This window comes from Gouania willdenowi, chromosome 17, assembly GCF_900634775.1.
Source record: "Gouania willdenowi chromosome 17, fGouWil2.1, whole genome shotgun sequence".
Classification (NCBI taxonomy): Eukaryota; Metazoa; Chordata; class Actinopteri; order Blenniiformes; family Gobiesocidae; genus Gouania; species Gouania willdenowi.
In genome coordinates, this window is record NC_041060.1 from 22322996 (window position 1) to 22340667 (window position 17672).

At 38.7% G+C, this 17672-nt stretch overlaps 1 protein-coding gene across 1 annotated transcript; it reads right to left on the reverse strand.

The window, feature by feature from the left end:
- Positions 1-150: 150 nt before the first annotated feature.
- Positions 151-12744, reverse strand: LOC114479708 (V-type proton ATPase subunit H-like). The gene is made up of 6 exons (XM_028473539.1): positions 12685-12744; positions 9158-9316; positions 8076-8175; positions 6481-6570; positions 4248-4361; positions 151-724 (listed from the first exon to the last, which is right to left on the reverse strand). Exons 2-6 carry the CDS (start codon positions 9259-9261, stop codon positions 584-586), a joined length of 549 nt encoding a protein of 182 aa, XP_028329340.1. The 5' UTR covers positions 9262-9316; positions 12685-12744; the 3' UTR covers positions 151-583.
- Between the last annotated feature and the right edge of the window lie 4928 nt (positions 12745-17672).

The following is a 17672-nucleotide window of genomic DNA, read 5'->3' on the forward strand; positions in this document are numbered from 1 at the left end:
TAGTTGACCACTTTAGTGTGTATGCTCTGCTATTTCAGTGCACGATTTTCACACAGATGTAGAAATGTATGTAAATGTAAAAAAAAACATAATTTTGATAGGTTGTTTTAATCATTAAATAAATCAATACAATTCAAAAACTGTGCATATATTTTGCAAACAGTTGCAAAGAGAGTCGGTCCGTACTGAAAATAAAAAAGGTTAAAGTTGTCATCAATAACACTAATAGGTTATAATGACCTGACTTTACAAGTCAGAACCACATCCCTTTGACAGGCCTGCACGCCACACTCAAGTCTTCGGTCCTTAACCTTCTGTGTTTTTATTATCATTGCCAATGCCTGATAGGAAAAGCAAGGCAAAGCTGTTCCATAAAACACTCTGATCTTTGTGTTTGCACAACCACAACATCCTCAGGGTGTTTTCGAACGGATAAGACTCAACTAAACCCACACATAAACATGAGAAGGTTACAGTGAGTGTTATCGACCTTATAAAGAAACAATTATGTAAGCACTAAAGACAGGAAGGACAATGCCATTCATTGGTTTTAGGGCACCACATCTAGCTGAAAGACCCTTAATTAGCTGTTAAAGTGAAGGCTCTCTGTGTGATGTACCTGGGAGCTGAGCTGGCTTTTGATCCAGTTGAAGTAGTAGTTCAGGTCGCTGCCCTCCATCAGGTCTCGGCCCATTGCTGCCAGCTTGGCGATGATCCGCGCTGCCTGGTGAGCAGGAGACTACTATTTAGATCAAGATCACATGGGGCCCTGAGTCTAATTTGTGCACCCCTCAAATCAAATACAAAAAAAATGACTAAAAAAAACTTCCCTAAACAGACACCTACAAAACCACTATAAAAATACGCACAATTGCAAAAAACCCCCACCAAATTACAAAAAAGTGTACAAGAAAAAATGACAAAAAATACAAAATTTGATTAGAAAACACAAACATTCACAGCATTGCCATTAACCCACAAAAGATAACACTGAGCAAGACAGGACTGTCTCTCTAAATCCATTGTTAAATTGCTGTTTGTGTTGTTTTGTTTACATTGTCGTACCCAAGGAAGGACACAATAATGTGTCGAGTTCTTTTTTCAGAAATCAGCGGTGGTTGGGTTTCATTATGTTTGCAGTGGAGTCTGATCACACTGATGCACCTCAAACTGTGAGAACCATTAAACCTGTTATCTGTAGTACTGTGGTGATGAACTGATTTCACTCCAAACTGTTCAGAAAATATGGAATACGTTTGTTTCCAGCTGGACAGGACTGGCCTCAGAGCCGTGTCACAGACTTGGCGTGGTGTTATAATATACCTCTCTGATGGAACCCCTGTGGCTGGCCTTTTTAGCCAAGCTGCGTGAGGTCCATCATTAGACGATGACCCGTCAGTTCTTTGAACTCGACAAGCATGTTAATTAGCTGATGGTCTCTTTGTGAGAAATTATTGATGAATAGTATTGATTAGTGGAAGGTTAGAAAAGACAATTATGGGGAAAAGATATGGATTTTTAAAAAAACATCCATCCAAATGCGATAATAACTGTATCTATATATATTATATATATATTAGATATATGTGGTGTGTCATGAGAAAACCCAGGAACAAGTCGACAGGAGAGAAACAGAGAAATAGCTTTCAGAGAAAATACAGATTTCAGTTTTCTTGCAAATCATGCCGAGTAGAAGTCATAAAGAAACCACTCCATGTTTCAAATAACAGTATCAGATGTTAGAAAATGTCAAATTGTGTTTGAAAATGGCTTGTTTTAGTGCAGAACAGCCTCTGTGTTTGGGGTGTGGAATCCCACAGCTGATCAACAGGCCAGCTTGCTTTCTTGGCTATCCACACACACTCTTTGTGTCCAGCCAATAAACTGCATGTTGAAATAAACATTAATTCTGCCAAACGCTGCTTCAGGAGTGTGTGTTGTTATCGCAGCAGCAGCAGAGTAATTAATGACTGCAGTCAGCCGTTTTTAAACATTAACAACTAGTTTATCAGCAAATAAACAAAGGGATTTTGTCTGGATAAAATAAAAAGCAATACAATTATATTTAAATTTTCAAGCATTAAAAGGTACATTTGGGTTTCAGATCAAAACATGAATATAAGACAAGTATAGAATTCTAGCTTTTATTTCATGGTATTTACATCTAGATGTGTTAAACAACTCAGGACAGAGCAACTTTGGTTTGAACCCACCCACTTTTCAAGTGAGCAAAAGTATTGGAACATGTGACTGATGGGTGTTTCTAGTTGGTATTGCCTTTTAGATTGATTGCTTAAACATGAAATAGTTCTTGTTTGGCTTTGAATTTCACCTGTGAAAACTGCATTTGTTGTTAAGCAAACATGAATACCAGAGAGCTGTTTATGGGAGAAAACATTTTGAAGCTGAGAGAAGAGGGACAATCAATCAGAGCTACTGCACAAACATTGGGCATAGCCAGTGCAACAATTTGGAATGTTCTGAAAAAGAAAGAAAGGACTGGTGTACTGAGCAACAGACATCAAACAGGTCGGCCAAGGGTTTCAACAGCAGTTGATGATAGAAACATTGTGAGAGCTGTGAAGAAACACCCAAAGACAACAGTCAGTGACATCACTGCCAACCTCCACAAGGCAGGGGTGAAGGTATCACAATCCACTGTTTGAAGAAGACTTATAGAAATATAGAGGCCATACCACAAGATGCAAACCACTCATCAGCAAAAAGAATCGGAAAGCCAGAATGGATTTTGCAAAGAAGTACAGGGATGAGCCACAAAAAATTTGGAACAAAGTTTTATGAACTGATGAGACCCAGATTATCCTCTACCAAAGTGATGGAAAGACCAAAGTATGGAGAAAGAAAGAACCTGCGTATGATCCAAAACACACAAGTTCATCTGTGAAGCATGGTGGAGGTAATGTCATGGCTTGGACAGGTTCACTCGTCTTTAATGATGATGTAACTCATGATGGAAGCAGCAGAATGTCTTGTTGCATGATAGACTTCAGAATTCAATGACCCAAAACATACTGCCAACACAACAAAGGACTTCATCAGGGGGAAAAAGTGGAAGGTCTTAGACTGGCCAAGTCAATCACCGGACTTTAACCCAATAGAGCATTTTACCTCCTGAAGAGGAGACTGAAGGGAGAAACCCCCAGAAACAAACAAGAACTGAAAGAGGCTGCAGTAAAGGCCTGGAAAAGCATTCAAATGCAACAGTCAGATGAATGCAACAGTCTGGTGACGTCAATGGGTTGCAGGCTTGACACAGTTATTGCAAGTAAGGGTCATACCACCAAATATTAAATGCTATTCACTGTAAGTTAATTTAATAATGTCTAAGGTGCTCTGTCCTGAGTTGTTTAACACATCTAGATGTAAATACCATGAAATAAAAGTTGGAATTCTGAACTTTTGTCTTATATTCATGTTTTATTTAAAAATCCAAATGTATTCAATAAAAACAAATAAATTGACCTTGCCGTTCCAATACTTTTGGAGGGGACTGTAATCTGTATCTCCCTAGAGCCGTGGTCCCCAACCACAATTGGTAGAAATTTCTATTAATTTTACAGTATAATGCACTTCACTTATGCACTTCATGCGGTGTGTCAAATGTTCTTAAACTGCACACACACAACCAACATGCAGTGAGACACACACACCCACTAATGCCCAATCTGAGCAGAGGCACTAGCTTAGCACACAAACACCCGCACGTAAACAGCTACATTTAAATACTTAGGCTAAAATGTGAAGGGTGGGACTAGGATCAATATTACTTCATACCTAATCATAAATGTATTCAGCAGAAAAAGGTGCTTTAAGGTGAACTTACGCTTTAAACAGGAGGTTCACAACAAATGGACTGGGGCCAAAAGTGAATCACTGATAAATGCGTTATGATTATGTTACAGGTGGTAGTAATAATTTAGTACGTAGATACATCAGGGCAGTGTTTTTCTGTATTTTCCAACAAATTTATGTGTTTTTTTCCATGCACAATGTATACCTTCAGGGTTTTTTTCTAATGGAAAATTCAGATAAATTAAAAAAAAATTCCAAGTTCAGTTGAAGCCTGTAATTAAAGTACCATTGACCTAAAAGTGATGCTACAGTTGGCATGCTAGTTCACACTACATCTGACTTCTTCCCATTCATCTTAGTCCATTCTTATTCCAAAACTCACACCCTTTCAAAGTAAAACTCTCCTCTATTCCTATCTGAGCAGCACTTCTTACCATGTGGACAGTGAAAAAGTCCTGACGGTTCAGCATGGGAAGAAAGTAGGACCAGGCGGTGTTTTTGGTCTTTTTGGCATAGTCGAAGAAAATGCTCACCCTCTGAGGGTTTTCCTGGAACAAGAGCAGAAATCAATGTAAAGCACTTAAAGCAAAATGGCTGCAGTTACACAATCAGAGCAAAAGTGACTCACAGCACCTCAGGATTAGTGCCTTTCAAAATCAACTATCACTTTCTTTAAAGACCTGACAAATGGTTAAAATGTGATTTCTTAACAGACAGAAGATGCTTTTTGTGGAACATCCATTACTTTAGACTTTGGCTTTTTTGAAAAACCGCTTTTCGAGTGACAAGGCAGACACAGACATAGAGCCTCTTCGTTCTTCACTCATGACACAAAACTAGAAAAAAACAGGCTTTCGTTAACTCAGAAAAATAAAGACCAGGCTGAAATTCTACCATTAAATAAGATCATTACATTACATTTGTCCAAATTCACAGCACAACAGATAACTTTATTTGAACTGATACGCCATAAATCTACAGTCTTCTATTGCTTATCAGCAGTGCCATGAACAAATATGTATACTAGGGTCGGGGTCAATTATAATTGTAATCACATAATTGATAATCAATTACAATTATGACATAATTATAAATGTAATTGAAAATATATACTGCTGTTGTAAACATAATTGAATTGTAATTTTGTTCAGATAATTGACTTTGTAATTATAAAAACAAAATTCTATAAAAACTGTAAATTACATGATAATTAAATCTGAGGAATCATATTACAGTTCTATGACTAACAGATAGAAAGATAATTATTAAAATAGGTTTCATCTGAAGTTTATCTGTCAGTTCTCTTGTGGATCATTTTACCATTCAAAAAAAAATGTATATCAAGGAGTATACTGAGATATATTAAATACTAAAAATATTAAAACCAATATTTTCATGAATTAGAAAGCCTCACTAGGTAACCAAGCAATGAGAAACAAATGAGATGATAGATCATATGTTTTTACTGTATTTAACAACAAAATTAAAGGTAGGGTGGGCCATTTTCGAAAGCTAACATGATTTTGAATGTAGCCTCCCCGATGGCTCCGCCAGACAATTTCAACCAAAAACTTAAAAAGTGTATCTGGAGAAAATCGCCTACCCTAGCTTTAATCATGGGTCAAAACTGACCCGTTATCATAAGAGATGCTAACAGAAAGCGAACACAATAGGAAGGTTACAGTACGTTGTATGGGGTTATTTATTAAAGGCTCAGTAATTCTAATTAATTTTAATTGAACTTCAGTAATTGAGAACGTAATTGTAATTTACTTTCATGGGGAAAATAACAATTGTCACTTTAATTGTAATGAGAAAAAAAAATTGCTGGTCACCGTAGTCATAATTGAGTTGTAATTGTGCATGGATAATTGAAGACAGAATTGTAATTGACCGCTCCCTCTCTTTTCTACAGGCTTTCTATCAGATGTTAGAGTGATTCTGTGGGTATCTGTGTGCATTAAGTAGAGCATTAATGAGGTAAGGCACTGATGAGATGAGAAGGCCTGGCTTCAGTTTATTCAAAAGGTGTTCAATGAGGTTAAAGTCCATGTCTTCATTAGGGTACTGGAGGAAAACAAAGAAGCTTCTGTTTGCCATGTCATTGATAGTATTAAGGTTGTTTGGTATGATTGAGTTATTTAGTTTGTATATTTTGGAGAGTGCTTTCTCTTTAGCAATGGGGATACTTAGTAATTCAGTGGCTTTAGTGAGAAGATAGAGGTTAATGGTAGCATTCGGGATGCACAACTATGGCCAAAATGATAATCAAAATCATTTTTGATCAATAATGTAATCACGATTATAACCACAATTATTTATTAAATTTGTGAAAAATCTGCGTTTTTATTGGACTACTTTTAAATCAAATACGTGTTTTTTTTTTTTTTTTTAAATTAACCCAATAATTTTAATATAAAATATACCAAAGGCTAACTGAATAAACACAATATTACAGAGTGCAGAACCCGTATTTTAAATGTAATCTGAAAAATTGTGCAGCCCGAATTTGGACTTGATGCATGAGTGAAGTTGTAGGTTCTAACTCCTCCTTGTTGAGGGTTGAAAAACAATCCCAGAGTTCAGCTGACAGTAGCTTTAATGATCTAAATATACTGTAAATAAATATAGTATCGAAACTGAAGTGTGACCTGTGTGTTTGTTTACCTGCAGAGTGTCATCAATCAGAGTCAGGATGTACTGAACCGTCTGCTCCTTGGAGATGTGAGCCATCAGGTTCAGAAAGGTCTTTGCACACTGAGGGAGGCAGAAAAAACAACAACTGCAGCACTCGGTGCTTTCACTCTGAAAACAGGCTCAGGCTGTATAAGTGTGATTTGTGCACACATTTGTTTCTGCTTCATGCTTTAAGACAAACCTCAAATATTTCCTCTTATTTCTATATTATCTCTTTGAGAACAGGGTTCTCACCAGGAATATTCAACAGCATAGGGGCTGTGGCGCGCGACCGAGCGCCACCGACGTGGAAAATCTTGAAATTGATAACTCTCTGACGGCCAAAATTAGTGAAATAAAGCTTTGTTACTGCCTTACTTTTAGGGGTGTTCCATCTAAGGGACCTCACAATTCGATTAATCAACAATTATTACGATATTAACGATTATCACAATTTTTTATGCATCTTTTTTCTTCTTTCTCACTTTGTGGCTATTAAATACTTTTAAACAAGGTATGGGTCTGTATCCATTCATTAAAGTAACCAAACAAGTGTATCACTATTATCTTTATATCAAATCACCAAATCCAACAGTAATCAAATTTCAAAATAAATAAATACATATAAAAATAACTAAAGAAATCTGATCTAACGCAAAAGCTTATTCAGTAAACATAAAGACTTCCAAACAAAATGTAAATGAGCGGCATAAACCCCACAAGACACTAAATATTTTGGTGTGCACAATCAAAGCAGCTTTATTAAACCTACAACATCAGCTCTCATAGCACTTGTGGAATTTGGGTTTTTAAATACATTGTGAATGGATAAAAGAATACAATGAATTATTAATGCCAGGGACTGTAAATGCTGAGACAAATGTGCAGCTGTAAGAAAAGGAGCTAGTGGTCAACATGCTTCCATTCACTGCGCTCTGCTGTACAGCGACACAGCAGTCCATGTTTCTAGCTGGGTCGGGTTGGCTGGGTGGCCGACATCACTACCGACCCCTGGCACTGACTGTTGGGTGAGGGGGCTCCGTCCCCACCGGAGAGAGGAGAGAGTTCAGCGAGGGAACCATGTTCACGGTCCCAGTAAGCGGCGAGTTGGGTGCGGGGCGGTGCCTTCGTTGCCGGGTCCTTCCAGGCCACGGTACGTTTGAGCCTCCGCGCACAGGGGAGTCCGGACTATCCGTACTCCTCAGAGCTTGAATACAGGGTAAGCAAAGGATGCATTGCACACAGGCAGCATCGAGGAAAGCTAAAGGGCTGCAGGGGTCCTTAGAAAAAGACGAGAGCGTCAGAGCAGATCCGCCTGTATTAAATATCATAATATTAAATGTTTCTGGGTTATTCAGATTAAAAAGAAGGTTAAAATAACCCGTGCACACCTGGAAGTCCGTTTTGTGTCCATGTCTGCAACAATTATTACGATGGTACTGATTAAAGACAGAAAAATAACAGAAAATCCCCCCTACCTTGCTGAAAACTGAACGAAGGAGAAAAATTACACCGTCGGGGGCCCCTACGCTCAACAGCACTGGCGAGAACCCTGGAGACGATTGGTCGGAAATAATGAATCCTACCTGGTTTCCCTCTCGAGTCAGGATCAGCTGCTTATCCTCGGAGTTTGCCACCTCGAACTTCTTGATGAACTCGCAGTCCTCCGCTGAGATCATCTGACTCCTGCAGGAGAATGTGACAACAGGCTGCTAAATGACATTTACACTCCACTGTATTCACTAAAGACTGAACAAGACGAAATCATTTGAACCATCAGCTCCTGTTTTTAAACTAATTAATATGAGCTCACAGGTGGTGATGCAATTACTTCACATGATTATTATATTAAAACTGGTGCCAAAAGCAGTACATTGAAACAGGAAATGTATCTGCAGACTAATTGAGGAACTGATGCAGGAAGATTTTAGACTTCCACAATGCCTTCACTTTACTCATAGAATGTTTGCAGAGAGAATTATGAATTTACAAACTTAAAATATACAAATGTATTCTTTGAAGTGAGTCGCTCTGGTAGGATTTGCTTGGCAGAAACATTTTAGGACAAATATTTAGAGACTCATTTGGAAGAAGACTTTTTTATAATTGCTAGTTAGTAATTAGTTAGTAATAAAAAAAAATATAAAATTTAAAAAAATGTAAAGAAATGAAGGCAAGAAATGCAAATGAATTAGTACAGCACTTTTCATACACAAGGCATTTCAATGTGTTTTATGATTAAAAAGTGCAGCAGAAAACATTTAACAGTTTAAAAATCAATGAAAATATATTTTTCTTAAAATCCTAAAATGAATTAGATAGTCTAGTAAAACTTATATAATTACTGGAAAAATATACAGTTGATCAAAAATAAAAAAATAAATAAATCTATTATGTTAAAAACATGCAAGGCCGTGTTCAACGTCCCTTAATTCGATAACATTTAACACTTCATTTGTGTTAACGTAAACACAACAGTTCCAGAATAAACACTCATTTATAATCACATTAAAGAACTTAAGCTACAAAATACAGATAATAACTATCTCTACTCGACAATAGCTACAGTACAAAAAGAAAACAATACAATTCGTACACTGTGTGAAAATTGAGGGGTTGCCACGTTGAGTCCCCAAATCTAAAAACATAAAGACAAAAATAAACTCACTGAAGGTAGGACTGCCAGTTGACCAGGTTGGAGCGAACCTCGGCTGCCTTTGCATCAATGATGTTGGTGGGGACTGCAGCGTCCACAGCACCACGTATATCCATCTTGGGAAATGTAACCTGGACTATTTGACTCTATGGAAAAAGAAAAAAACACCACCTGCAAGAAAAAAGACAACATCAAGATAGTGGAAAAAATGTACAGGGAAAACACAGGTTCTGTAGGGTGGTGTATATTAACATAGCAATATATGGAGATTTGTTCATACACGATATAGGATAACACAATATTCTTTGTTTTTTTTATTTTCATTCACAGCTTTAAAGAGACAACATGAAGAGAAGATGCAGTCAAACAAAAAGTGTGTGCCCTTTGCAATGACATGCAGCAGAAAAAGTCAGTGTGCGTCGAATGTTGAAAACAAGTTCTTACTAAAGGTCTGAGCAATTAAGTGCATGGCTTTAAAGGAGAAAAAGAGTGCGACAATGCAACAGGAAACAGTGGATTACAAAAAGTAAAGGTCACGTCACCAGTCTGGCTGTGTTTTGGATATTTTAAGTCAGAACGATGTCTTCATACTATTCAAGGTTGTCATCTCTACCATGTCTGGCAATATCACAAATTTTATTTTACCACCTCCGCTGCTCTCATTTGTTGGACTACAGCAGCATGAAACAGCCGCAGACATCGACATCTACCAACATGCTACAGCTTAGCACAGTGTAGAAGTCAGGATACAAGTCTTTGTTTCATGTCACAGATGTTCTGATAGAGCTGGGCAAAAAATTGATTTATCAAATTAATAAATTTGTAGATAAAACGATTTTTATTTAGTTTATTTATTGAGTTTTTTTTTTTTTTTTTTTTTCCCAGCACAGTTTTTTTTTTGGACTTTTTCACCTTCCATCCTTGTGAGTTACTGTAGCACGATGTGAGCCAGCCCCCTCTTTGTTTACCCTTTGAATAGGCTATATGTGTGCCACAGGCATGTTTAATGTTTATTTCACACAATGCTGCGATGCTAAGGGAAGAGTTCATTATTTTTGTAATTGTACTGTTAGCTATTATAAAATATGTAGTTATCTGCTTTCTTAATCAGAAAATTGAAGCTACTGTGAAGTTGCTGTTGCACTTTTGCTTAAACCTGAGTTAAAGCTTGAAATAGTTGAATGACGGAGCCTCATTTACTTTTTATTTTGGGACTGTTCTATGCATTTTAACTCTTGAGGACAATCACAGCAATAAAGTTGCACTTTTGACAATATATCTGATGTCTGCAGTAATTTTAAGTGCATTGAAAAAAATAATTATTGAAAATCGAATCGATTTTTTTTAAAGGCAAATTCGCCCAGCCCTATGTTCTGACATCGAGTTTATTCTGATTTCAGAAATTACTTTGTTACAGAAGCTCAAGAAATATTACAAACTAGGGATGCACCAAAATGTACATTTGTGGCCGAAGCCAAATAAAATATAAACGCTTGGCCAAATACGGTTGATAAGTTTTTCACAATTTTTTTTAATAGTGCATAAATAGCCTAGAATACATTTTTAGACATGTTTTTTTTTAAGAAAGTAAATGTTTATTGAATATTCTGACATTTTTAAAGTATTTTAGTAGCCTTTGCTTTTCAAAAAAAGAACAACAAAGTTCACACACATCAGCTGTTAGCACTCTGTGCTAATGCTACACCAGCCTATGCAGCGAGACCCAACATTGCTTGTGAACTGAGGAGGAAACAATGGGGTTGTTTACAGATTTGTGGCTCACAGCGCTAACAACGAACTCGGTTGAGGAATTGGACGGCTTCCAACGTTTACGCAGTGACAGAGAGCGGTAAGCGGAAAGAATCCGTGTATCATTCGTTCATTCATTTTATGAAAAACACTCATTATTTGATATATGTTTCCAAAACCAAAATGAACGGTACAGAAAACAAAAAATGGAAACGAACACCTTTATTCGTTTTCTCCATTACCGATTTGCGTTACACATTCCGCGATATCTTTAGCTTTGCAACACTTAGGAGTCTCTAAATCCTCTGACATGTCCGTGAGGAGGTTCTGTGCCCAACACCAGCGAAAGCAAAAAGGACACATTTCGGATGCACAGTTGGAAGCAGCAATCTTGTCATCCCGCACTGCCGTTAGCATAGCCGTTAGCGTCGGATGAGAGTACACTTCTGGGAGGAGGAGCTGCTGCTTCTGCCTTTCTGGTTCTACAGCAACGCGCACACTTTTCTGACTCAAAATTACTGCACGTTGTTTGATGGCGTCATACGCTACTATTCGGCCTTGCTTTTAACTCAATAAAACCGAATGCGGCTTTTCTTTGTTTACAATATTCGGTTACCGAATATTCGTGCATCCCTATTACAAATGAAAAGAAGAAACACTAAATGAAGAAACGAAAGAAAAGAAAAAACAAAACATACATAATTAAGTATTAATTGTATTTGCATATTGTTACATAAACCAGTATTGCCCCAAAGCCTGAGAAGGTCATGCTGACATATTCATGTTTGCTTTATGTCTGAGAGATGTTAGTTCTACCTGAGATATGCATTAATTTCTTATTTACAAAAATACTTTGCAAATTCCCCGTGACCCTGAAAAGGAGCAAGTGGGTCAGAAAATGGATGGATGGACTTGGCACATTTTGTTTGATTAAGCCTATATTTAACATCTAAATTATTTAGTTTTTTCATTGTTATGTTCATCTCTTTTTAAAGGTTAGAAATTACATTTAGAATAGTATCTAAATCCAGCCTTTTCCCCCTCTACCTGGTTCTTATTTTGAATAGGTTAAAAAAATAACTAATAATTATCAATATTGACTGATATGAAATACTTATATGGTGATACATTTACCAGCCATATGACCCAGCCCTAGTTGAGAACCAAGCTCTATGTTATTTTGTTCTCATTTATGAGTGAATTTGTCTCTATGTAGAAGCTTTAAAACAATCCACTGTCAAAACACTGATAGCAGATACCGCAGCACACCTTCAGAGGTCGTTGCCTTGACGTGTCAGGCCTGTTTAATGGTAAAGTGTGTCAGATTATCATAATGTCATGGCTAATCTTTGTATGACAAACGCAGTTCCTGATTTCTAGCCTTGCCTCGTGCAAAGTGATGACCAGCTTGAGCCAATGTCATTTATTACAAACAGGACCGAAGTGTGTGCGTGTGTGTGCGTGAGAGAGAGATATACATACAACTACACACGGCACAAGAAGCACAATATTCTGTAACGTGCAGTTATCCATAACACAATAAAATACGTATTAAAGTAAACATATCAATAAAACAGCTACACGCTTGTTAGCATCCTGCAGATAGAATTCAGAGGCGATGCTAACAGAAGCTAAACAGGCTAACGCAGCTTTAAGCCCCTTCAGTGCGCTGTTAAAATAAAACTCAGCTTCAGATATGAGAATAAAGACGATATAAGCTGTAGTAACGTGTGTTTAGCTAAAGATATAGCATAAATAAGGCAATAATGGAGTGAAAGTCGTCTCCTTACCCCGCTGTCGTTGCTCCTAACAGCTGACAGGCTACAACACGGAGTCACGCTCTGGTCATGTGACCGCTATCAGGTGACTTCCAGCCACTCCAACGAGCTTCAGTACACTCAGGGGTGTCGAACTCATGTTAGTTCAGGGGCCACATACGGACCAGTTTGATCTCAAGAGGGCCACAGATTGAAAACCAGCGTGAAAACCAGTAATTTCAACATTACAGCATTCTGCCCTAGTTTGCACTTTTAACGTAAAATACATAAAATACAAAATATGTAAGAAACCGACAATACCCAAGTAATAAGTGACAGATATCGGTCCGAACACTTTATATTTCCTAGATTTGTGGCCAATTTCTATTGAAAGTGTCTATTTGTACGGTTGCTGTATGGACAACCCCCAAAGTACAAGTACGTAGCATCTTAGGGTTAGGGTTAGGTTATAACCCAATATAGCAACAGTTTTTAGGGTTAGGGTTAGGTTTAGTCTTAGTCATACTTAGTCAGTTTTGTGTCCCAAACTGGCCAAATAGAGGCGCTGCATACGGTTAGAATGTCGGTATATTGATACGGCAACCGTGCGGATAGCAACTGCCATTTCTATTTAATCAAGGAAAATGATATGCAATAATTTGAAGACATTTTTTTTTAAAAAATTGTAAGAATTGTGAGTGTTTTTTCAGCTGTTTGAAATAAAAATAAAAAATGATGGCCATCATGTAAAATAAGCACCGGAAAAACTGTGAGCTTTTGCAAATATTGTTGCGTTTCATTTACACAATGATTCATGTTTTCACTCTCATTTTTATGTTCTCTTGTGGGGCAAGTTGGATGCTCCAATGGGCAAGATTTGGCCCCCGGGCCTTGAGTTTGACACATGTTGTATTAATATTATGTTATGTTACATTACACTGCTAAAACAATTATGGGGAACTCCTAATCAACACATCCTAGAACTCGATAAATGAAATATTAAAGTTGAAAATCTTTATTCATTCATTACATAGTGGATGCTCTGAGAACAAATAACACAAAAATGATCAATGAAAATCAAACACATTGTCCCATTGAGGTCTGGATTCGGAATCATGCTCAAAATAAAAGTGGAAAAATCCGATCACAGGCTGATCCACCTTCTGTGGAATTTCCTCAATACATATCAAAATGAGGCTCAGTAGTACCGTATGTGTGGCCTCTACGTGCCTGTATGCACTCCCTACAATGCCTGGATATGTTCCTGATGAGACGACACATGTTCTCCTCACAGAGTCTCTCTGATCTGATCTGGATCAAAGTGTCTTCAACTCCTGGCCAGTCTGTGGTGTGAGGCCGAGCATTAAGCACATGGTCTACAATGAGTCTGAGGATCTCATCCTGCTACCTGATTTCTGTCAGAATACCTCTAGCTAGCACATGGAGAGCCGTGTGGCCCTCCAAAGAAATACGTCCCCAGACTATCTCTGGCCCACCTCCAAACTTGTCATGCTTGAAGAATGCTCTACAACGCATCTCCAAACACTGTCACGTCTCAGTGTGAACCTGTTCTCATTCGTGAAGAGCACAAGGCCCCAATGCACCAGCATATGCAGCGAGACCCAACATCACTTGTGAACTGAGGAAACGAACAGCTTTATTCGTTTTCTTCATTACCGATTGGCCAAAGTACATGACCCGGAAGTGAAGCGCTACACATTCCGCGATATCGTTAGCTCTGCAACACTTAGGAGTCTCTAAATCCTCCGAAATGTCCTTGAGGAGGTTCTGTGCCCAACACCAGCTAAAGCAAAAAGGACACGTTTGGGATGCACAGTTGGATGCAGCGATCTTGTCATGCTGAACTACCGTTAGCATAGCCGTTAGCGTCAAATGAGAGTACACTTCTGGGTCTCGTACTTTGGCCAATCGGTAATGGAGAAAATGAATAAAGGTGTTCATTTTCATTTTCTGTACCGAAGCAAAAGAGTTTGAATTTGAAAAACAAGGCATTTTCTGTTTTTTCATTTTGGTTTTGGAAACAAATATCAAATAATGAGTGTTTTATTCGTTTTTTATGTTTTTGTTACATAATGAAAAACGAATGAACGAATGATACACGGATTGGAAAGGAGGAGCTGCTGCTTCTGCTGCTCTGGTTCTACAATGCCGGTGCAGTCGCCAATCTGGATGCCTCATCTTTATAGGCCTACTTGCTTTTCCTGTACACGGAATACTGGAGCCTATCCCAGTATACATAGGACGGAAGTGTGAACCCCACTTGATAGGACACCAGTCTATCGCAGGGTTTGACAGAGACAAGTTGGGAGCCACCAGCAGGACTTCAGCCCACAATCAATCTTGTTCTCTTGCAAATACCAATAACCCTGCACTGTGTTGGGCTGTCAGCATAGGCCCCACTTGTGGACGTTGGCCCTCATGCCACCGTCACTGAGTCTGGTTCTGACAGCTTGAGCAGAAACATGTACATTAATAAACATAAGAAACTGTTTAAAGTTGACTGAAACATCAAGAGTTAGTCTTGCATTATTAACAACACTACTTCATACCAAATAAAAGTGTTTTTGGGGTTTAGTTACTCTTTAATGTTTTGGATAGTGTTTATATTCCATAGGGTATATTCCAGTGGGCTCCAATTTCCTCCCGACGTTCTGCTGAAATTTTTTTTTCACAAACATGCAGTCGTGCATTTTCCTCATATGAGTTTGGGAGCAGCAGCTGTAGCAAAGGAAATTTGGCGGCGTGCGCGATCACATGAAAGGTGTGGAGAATCAATTCAATTCAACTTTATTTATATAGCGCTAATTACAACAACAAGTCATCTCTTAGCACTCATCACATAATATCAAATTGTTAAGAAAAAACTCAACAATTCCTCGTGAACAAGCATCGGCGACGGCGGGGAGAAAAAACTCTCTTTTAACGGGAAGCAGTGCTACTCAGCGTGCGTGGCGCCGCGGCGCCACGCACCTCCCCCCCGGTGGAGAATGGAGATATGACAATGTGGGGCTGACAAACAGGAGGGAATTTTCATTTTCATGCCAATAAAGCATATAAATGCCCTTTCCAACTAAAATAGTGGTGACTACATTTAAATGTATGGACATACATTAATCCCACATTCCAGTTACTTTACATTGTTTTACAAATCTCCATCATGGATCATACACAGTAACCTTTACAATGCTGGGTGTTTGAGTTTCATTACACACACAGTGTGACCATATGTTTCCTTGTTAGGATTCATGTTGCGATGTGTTTTGATCCATCGTATTACAAGAGAATTCATCAAGAAGCAGACGCAAGCACACACGACTCTACGGCCCGTCGCCATTCTTCATCTGACTTAATGTACCTCTAAGACCTGCAGGCCTAATCTGGACTAAGCCGGTGAGACGCAGTAAAGCACAGAGGAATCAGGATTGCATCTTGGGAACATTGTCCTAATCCCCTGCTGCCCTCTCCTTTGTAAACACTCTTCTCCATGTCCGACTCACTGATGCTTCACCCCCTCCTCCTCTCTCTGTCTCTCTCAAAATGTGTTTCAGTCCAGGAGTCGGAAAAACACTGAGGAAAGATGCTGGAAATAAGGATTTTTTAATGATCCCAAACCGACTACAGGCTCACAGGCTGAGCGAGGCCTCGCGGTCACAGCATGCCGTGTGTTAGAGTGGTGAGGCAGTGGGAGATTAGGCCCACGACTGCTCTGCGGGGGATCCATCGCTCCAGGACTCTGATGTGGCAGCGAGTCCGAAGGCTGGCAAGAACTTTCCGGCACAGAGTGGGATATCCACTCAACTACAATGACCCAGACCGGGAGGAACAGAGGGAAGCATGCCTGGAGGTAAGAACCGGAACGCCCCCTGAATCCCAGTCAGGACTGGTAGAACAAAGGGTCGATGGATGCTTCAGAAAGAGAGGTGACAGTCCAAGAAAGTCCAATTTCAATATAGACTAGTGATAAACCGATTTGGTTTTTCCAACCGACAATTGTGAACAACGTCCACCATATAGGACGTTTCTGTAACTATAGAAACACATCCTACAAACCTCACAGCTTCCTTTGACAGTCTGTGTAGTGGCCGGTTTATTTTCCCTCTAAAAGCTGGTGTTAGGCCAATTGAGCACCTTAAACATGCAGAACAGGGGCTCTCCAGGACTGGAGTGGGCACCCCTGGTTTAAAGCAACGCCAACTCATCGCATGAATGCAGATGATAGATCTAAAGCTGATTGATAAAACTCTTTGTGTCAGAGATGTCAACACCAAAAACAATCATAACCTTATTATGTTACCAATAGTAATGTGTTAAATTGGTGTAGGTTTTGCACACATTTTGAGCTGCAGATGAAGAAACTTGATATAGTTTCCTCATAGACTGAAATTTAGTTTTAGATATCCCTCCCTTACTAAACAATATCTGTAAACAGTGCTTTAATAGGACACACTCCATCCACTTTTGTTGTAGTCATTCCAAATGCAAAATGATATACATATATGATTTTTTAAAAGTTATTTAATTTAAAAAATATATATAAAATCATTAAACATCTCCTCTCCACATCATGTGTTGGAGCCTTTGCCACAGTAAACAGAGCGCTCACTTGCTTTCACATCTCAATGACGCTTAAAAAGGTTTAATGAAGAAAATAGTGTGATTTGAAATACTGTGATGCGCGTTGTTAGTAACAAAAACCCCATAATGCACTGGGGATCATAGTGTTTACTCTGTCAGAGTGCTGCAGAATATCAAGGAAGGAGTGTGAGTGGGGTGAGCTTTTGCTATTTGCAGACTGTAAGGACTCATGAGCTGCTTCCGGGACTGTGTGACCGATCACAACGTGAGAGGATGACACTTGCACATTTGCAGTGAGAGAGAGGATCCAGACAGACATTAGTGCTCAAAAACAAAGTGCATTTACAACACTCTGAACCACCCCCAAAAAACACAATCCAACAAAAACAAGCTAAGTACAAACTCAGAATACAACTACAGGTGAG

Bases quoted from the DNA above. Each gene is read 5' to 3' on its own strand.
- LOC114479708 (XM_028473539.1), bottom strand. From the start codon at position 9,261: ATGGATATACGTGGTGCTGTGGACGCTGCAGTCCCCACCAACATCATT. The intron at 8,176-9,157 runs GTGAGTTTATTT...ATTCTCCTGCAG, and splicing joins AACTGGCAGTCCTACCTTCA to GAGTCAGATGATCTCAGCGG. The intron at 725-4,247 runs GTAAGAAGTGCT...CCTGCTCACCAG, and splicing joins ACTTTTTCACTGTCCACATG to GCAGCGCGGATCATCGCCAA.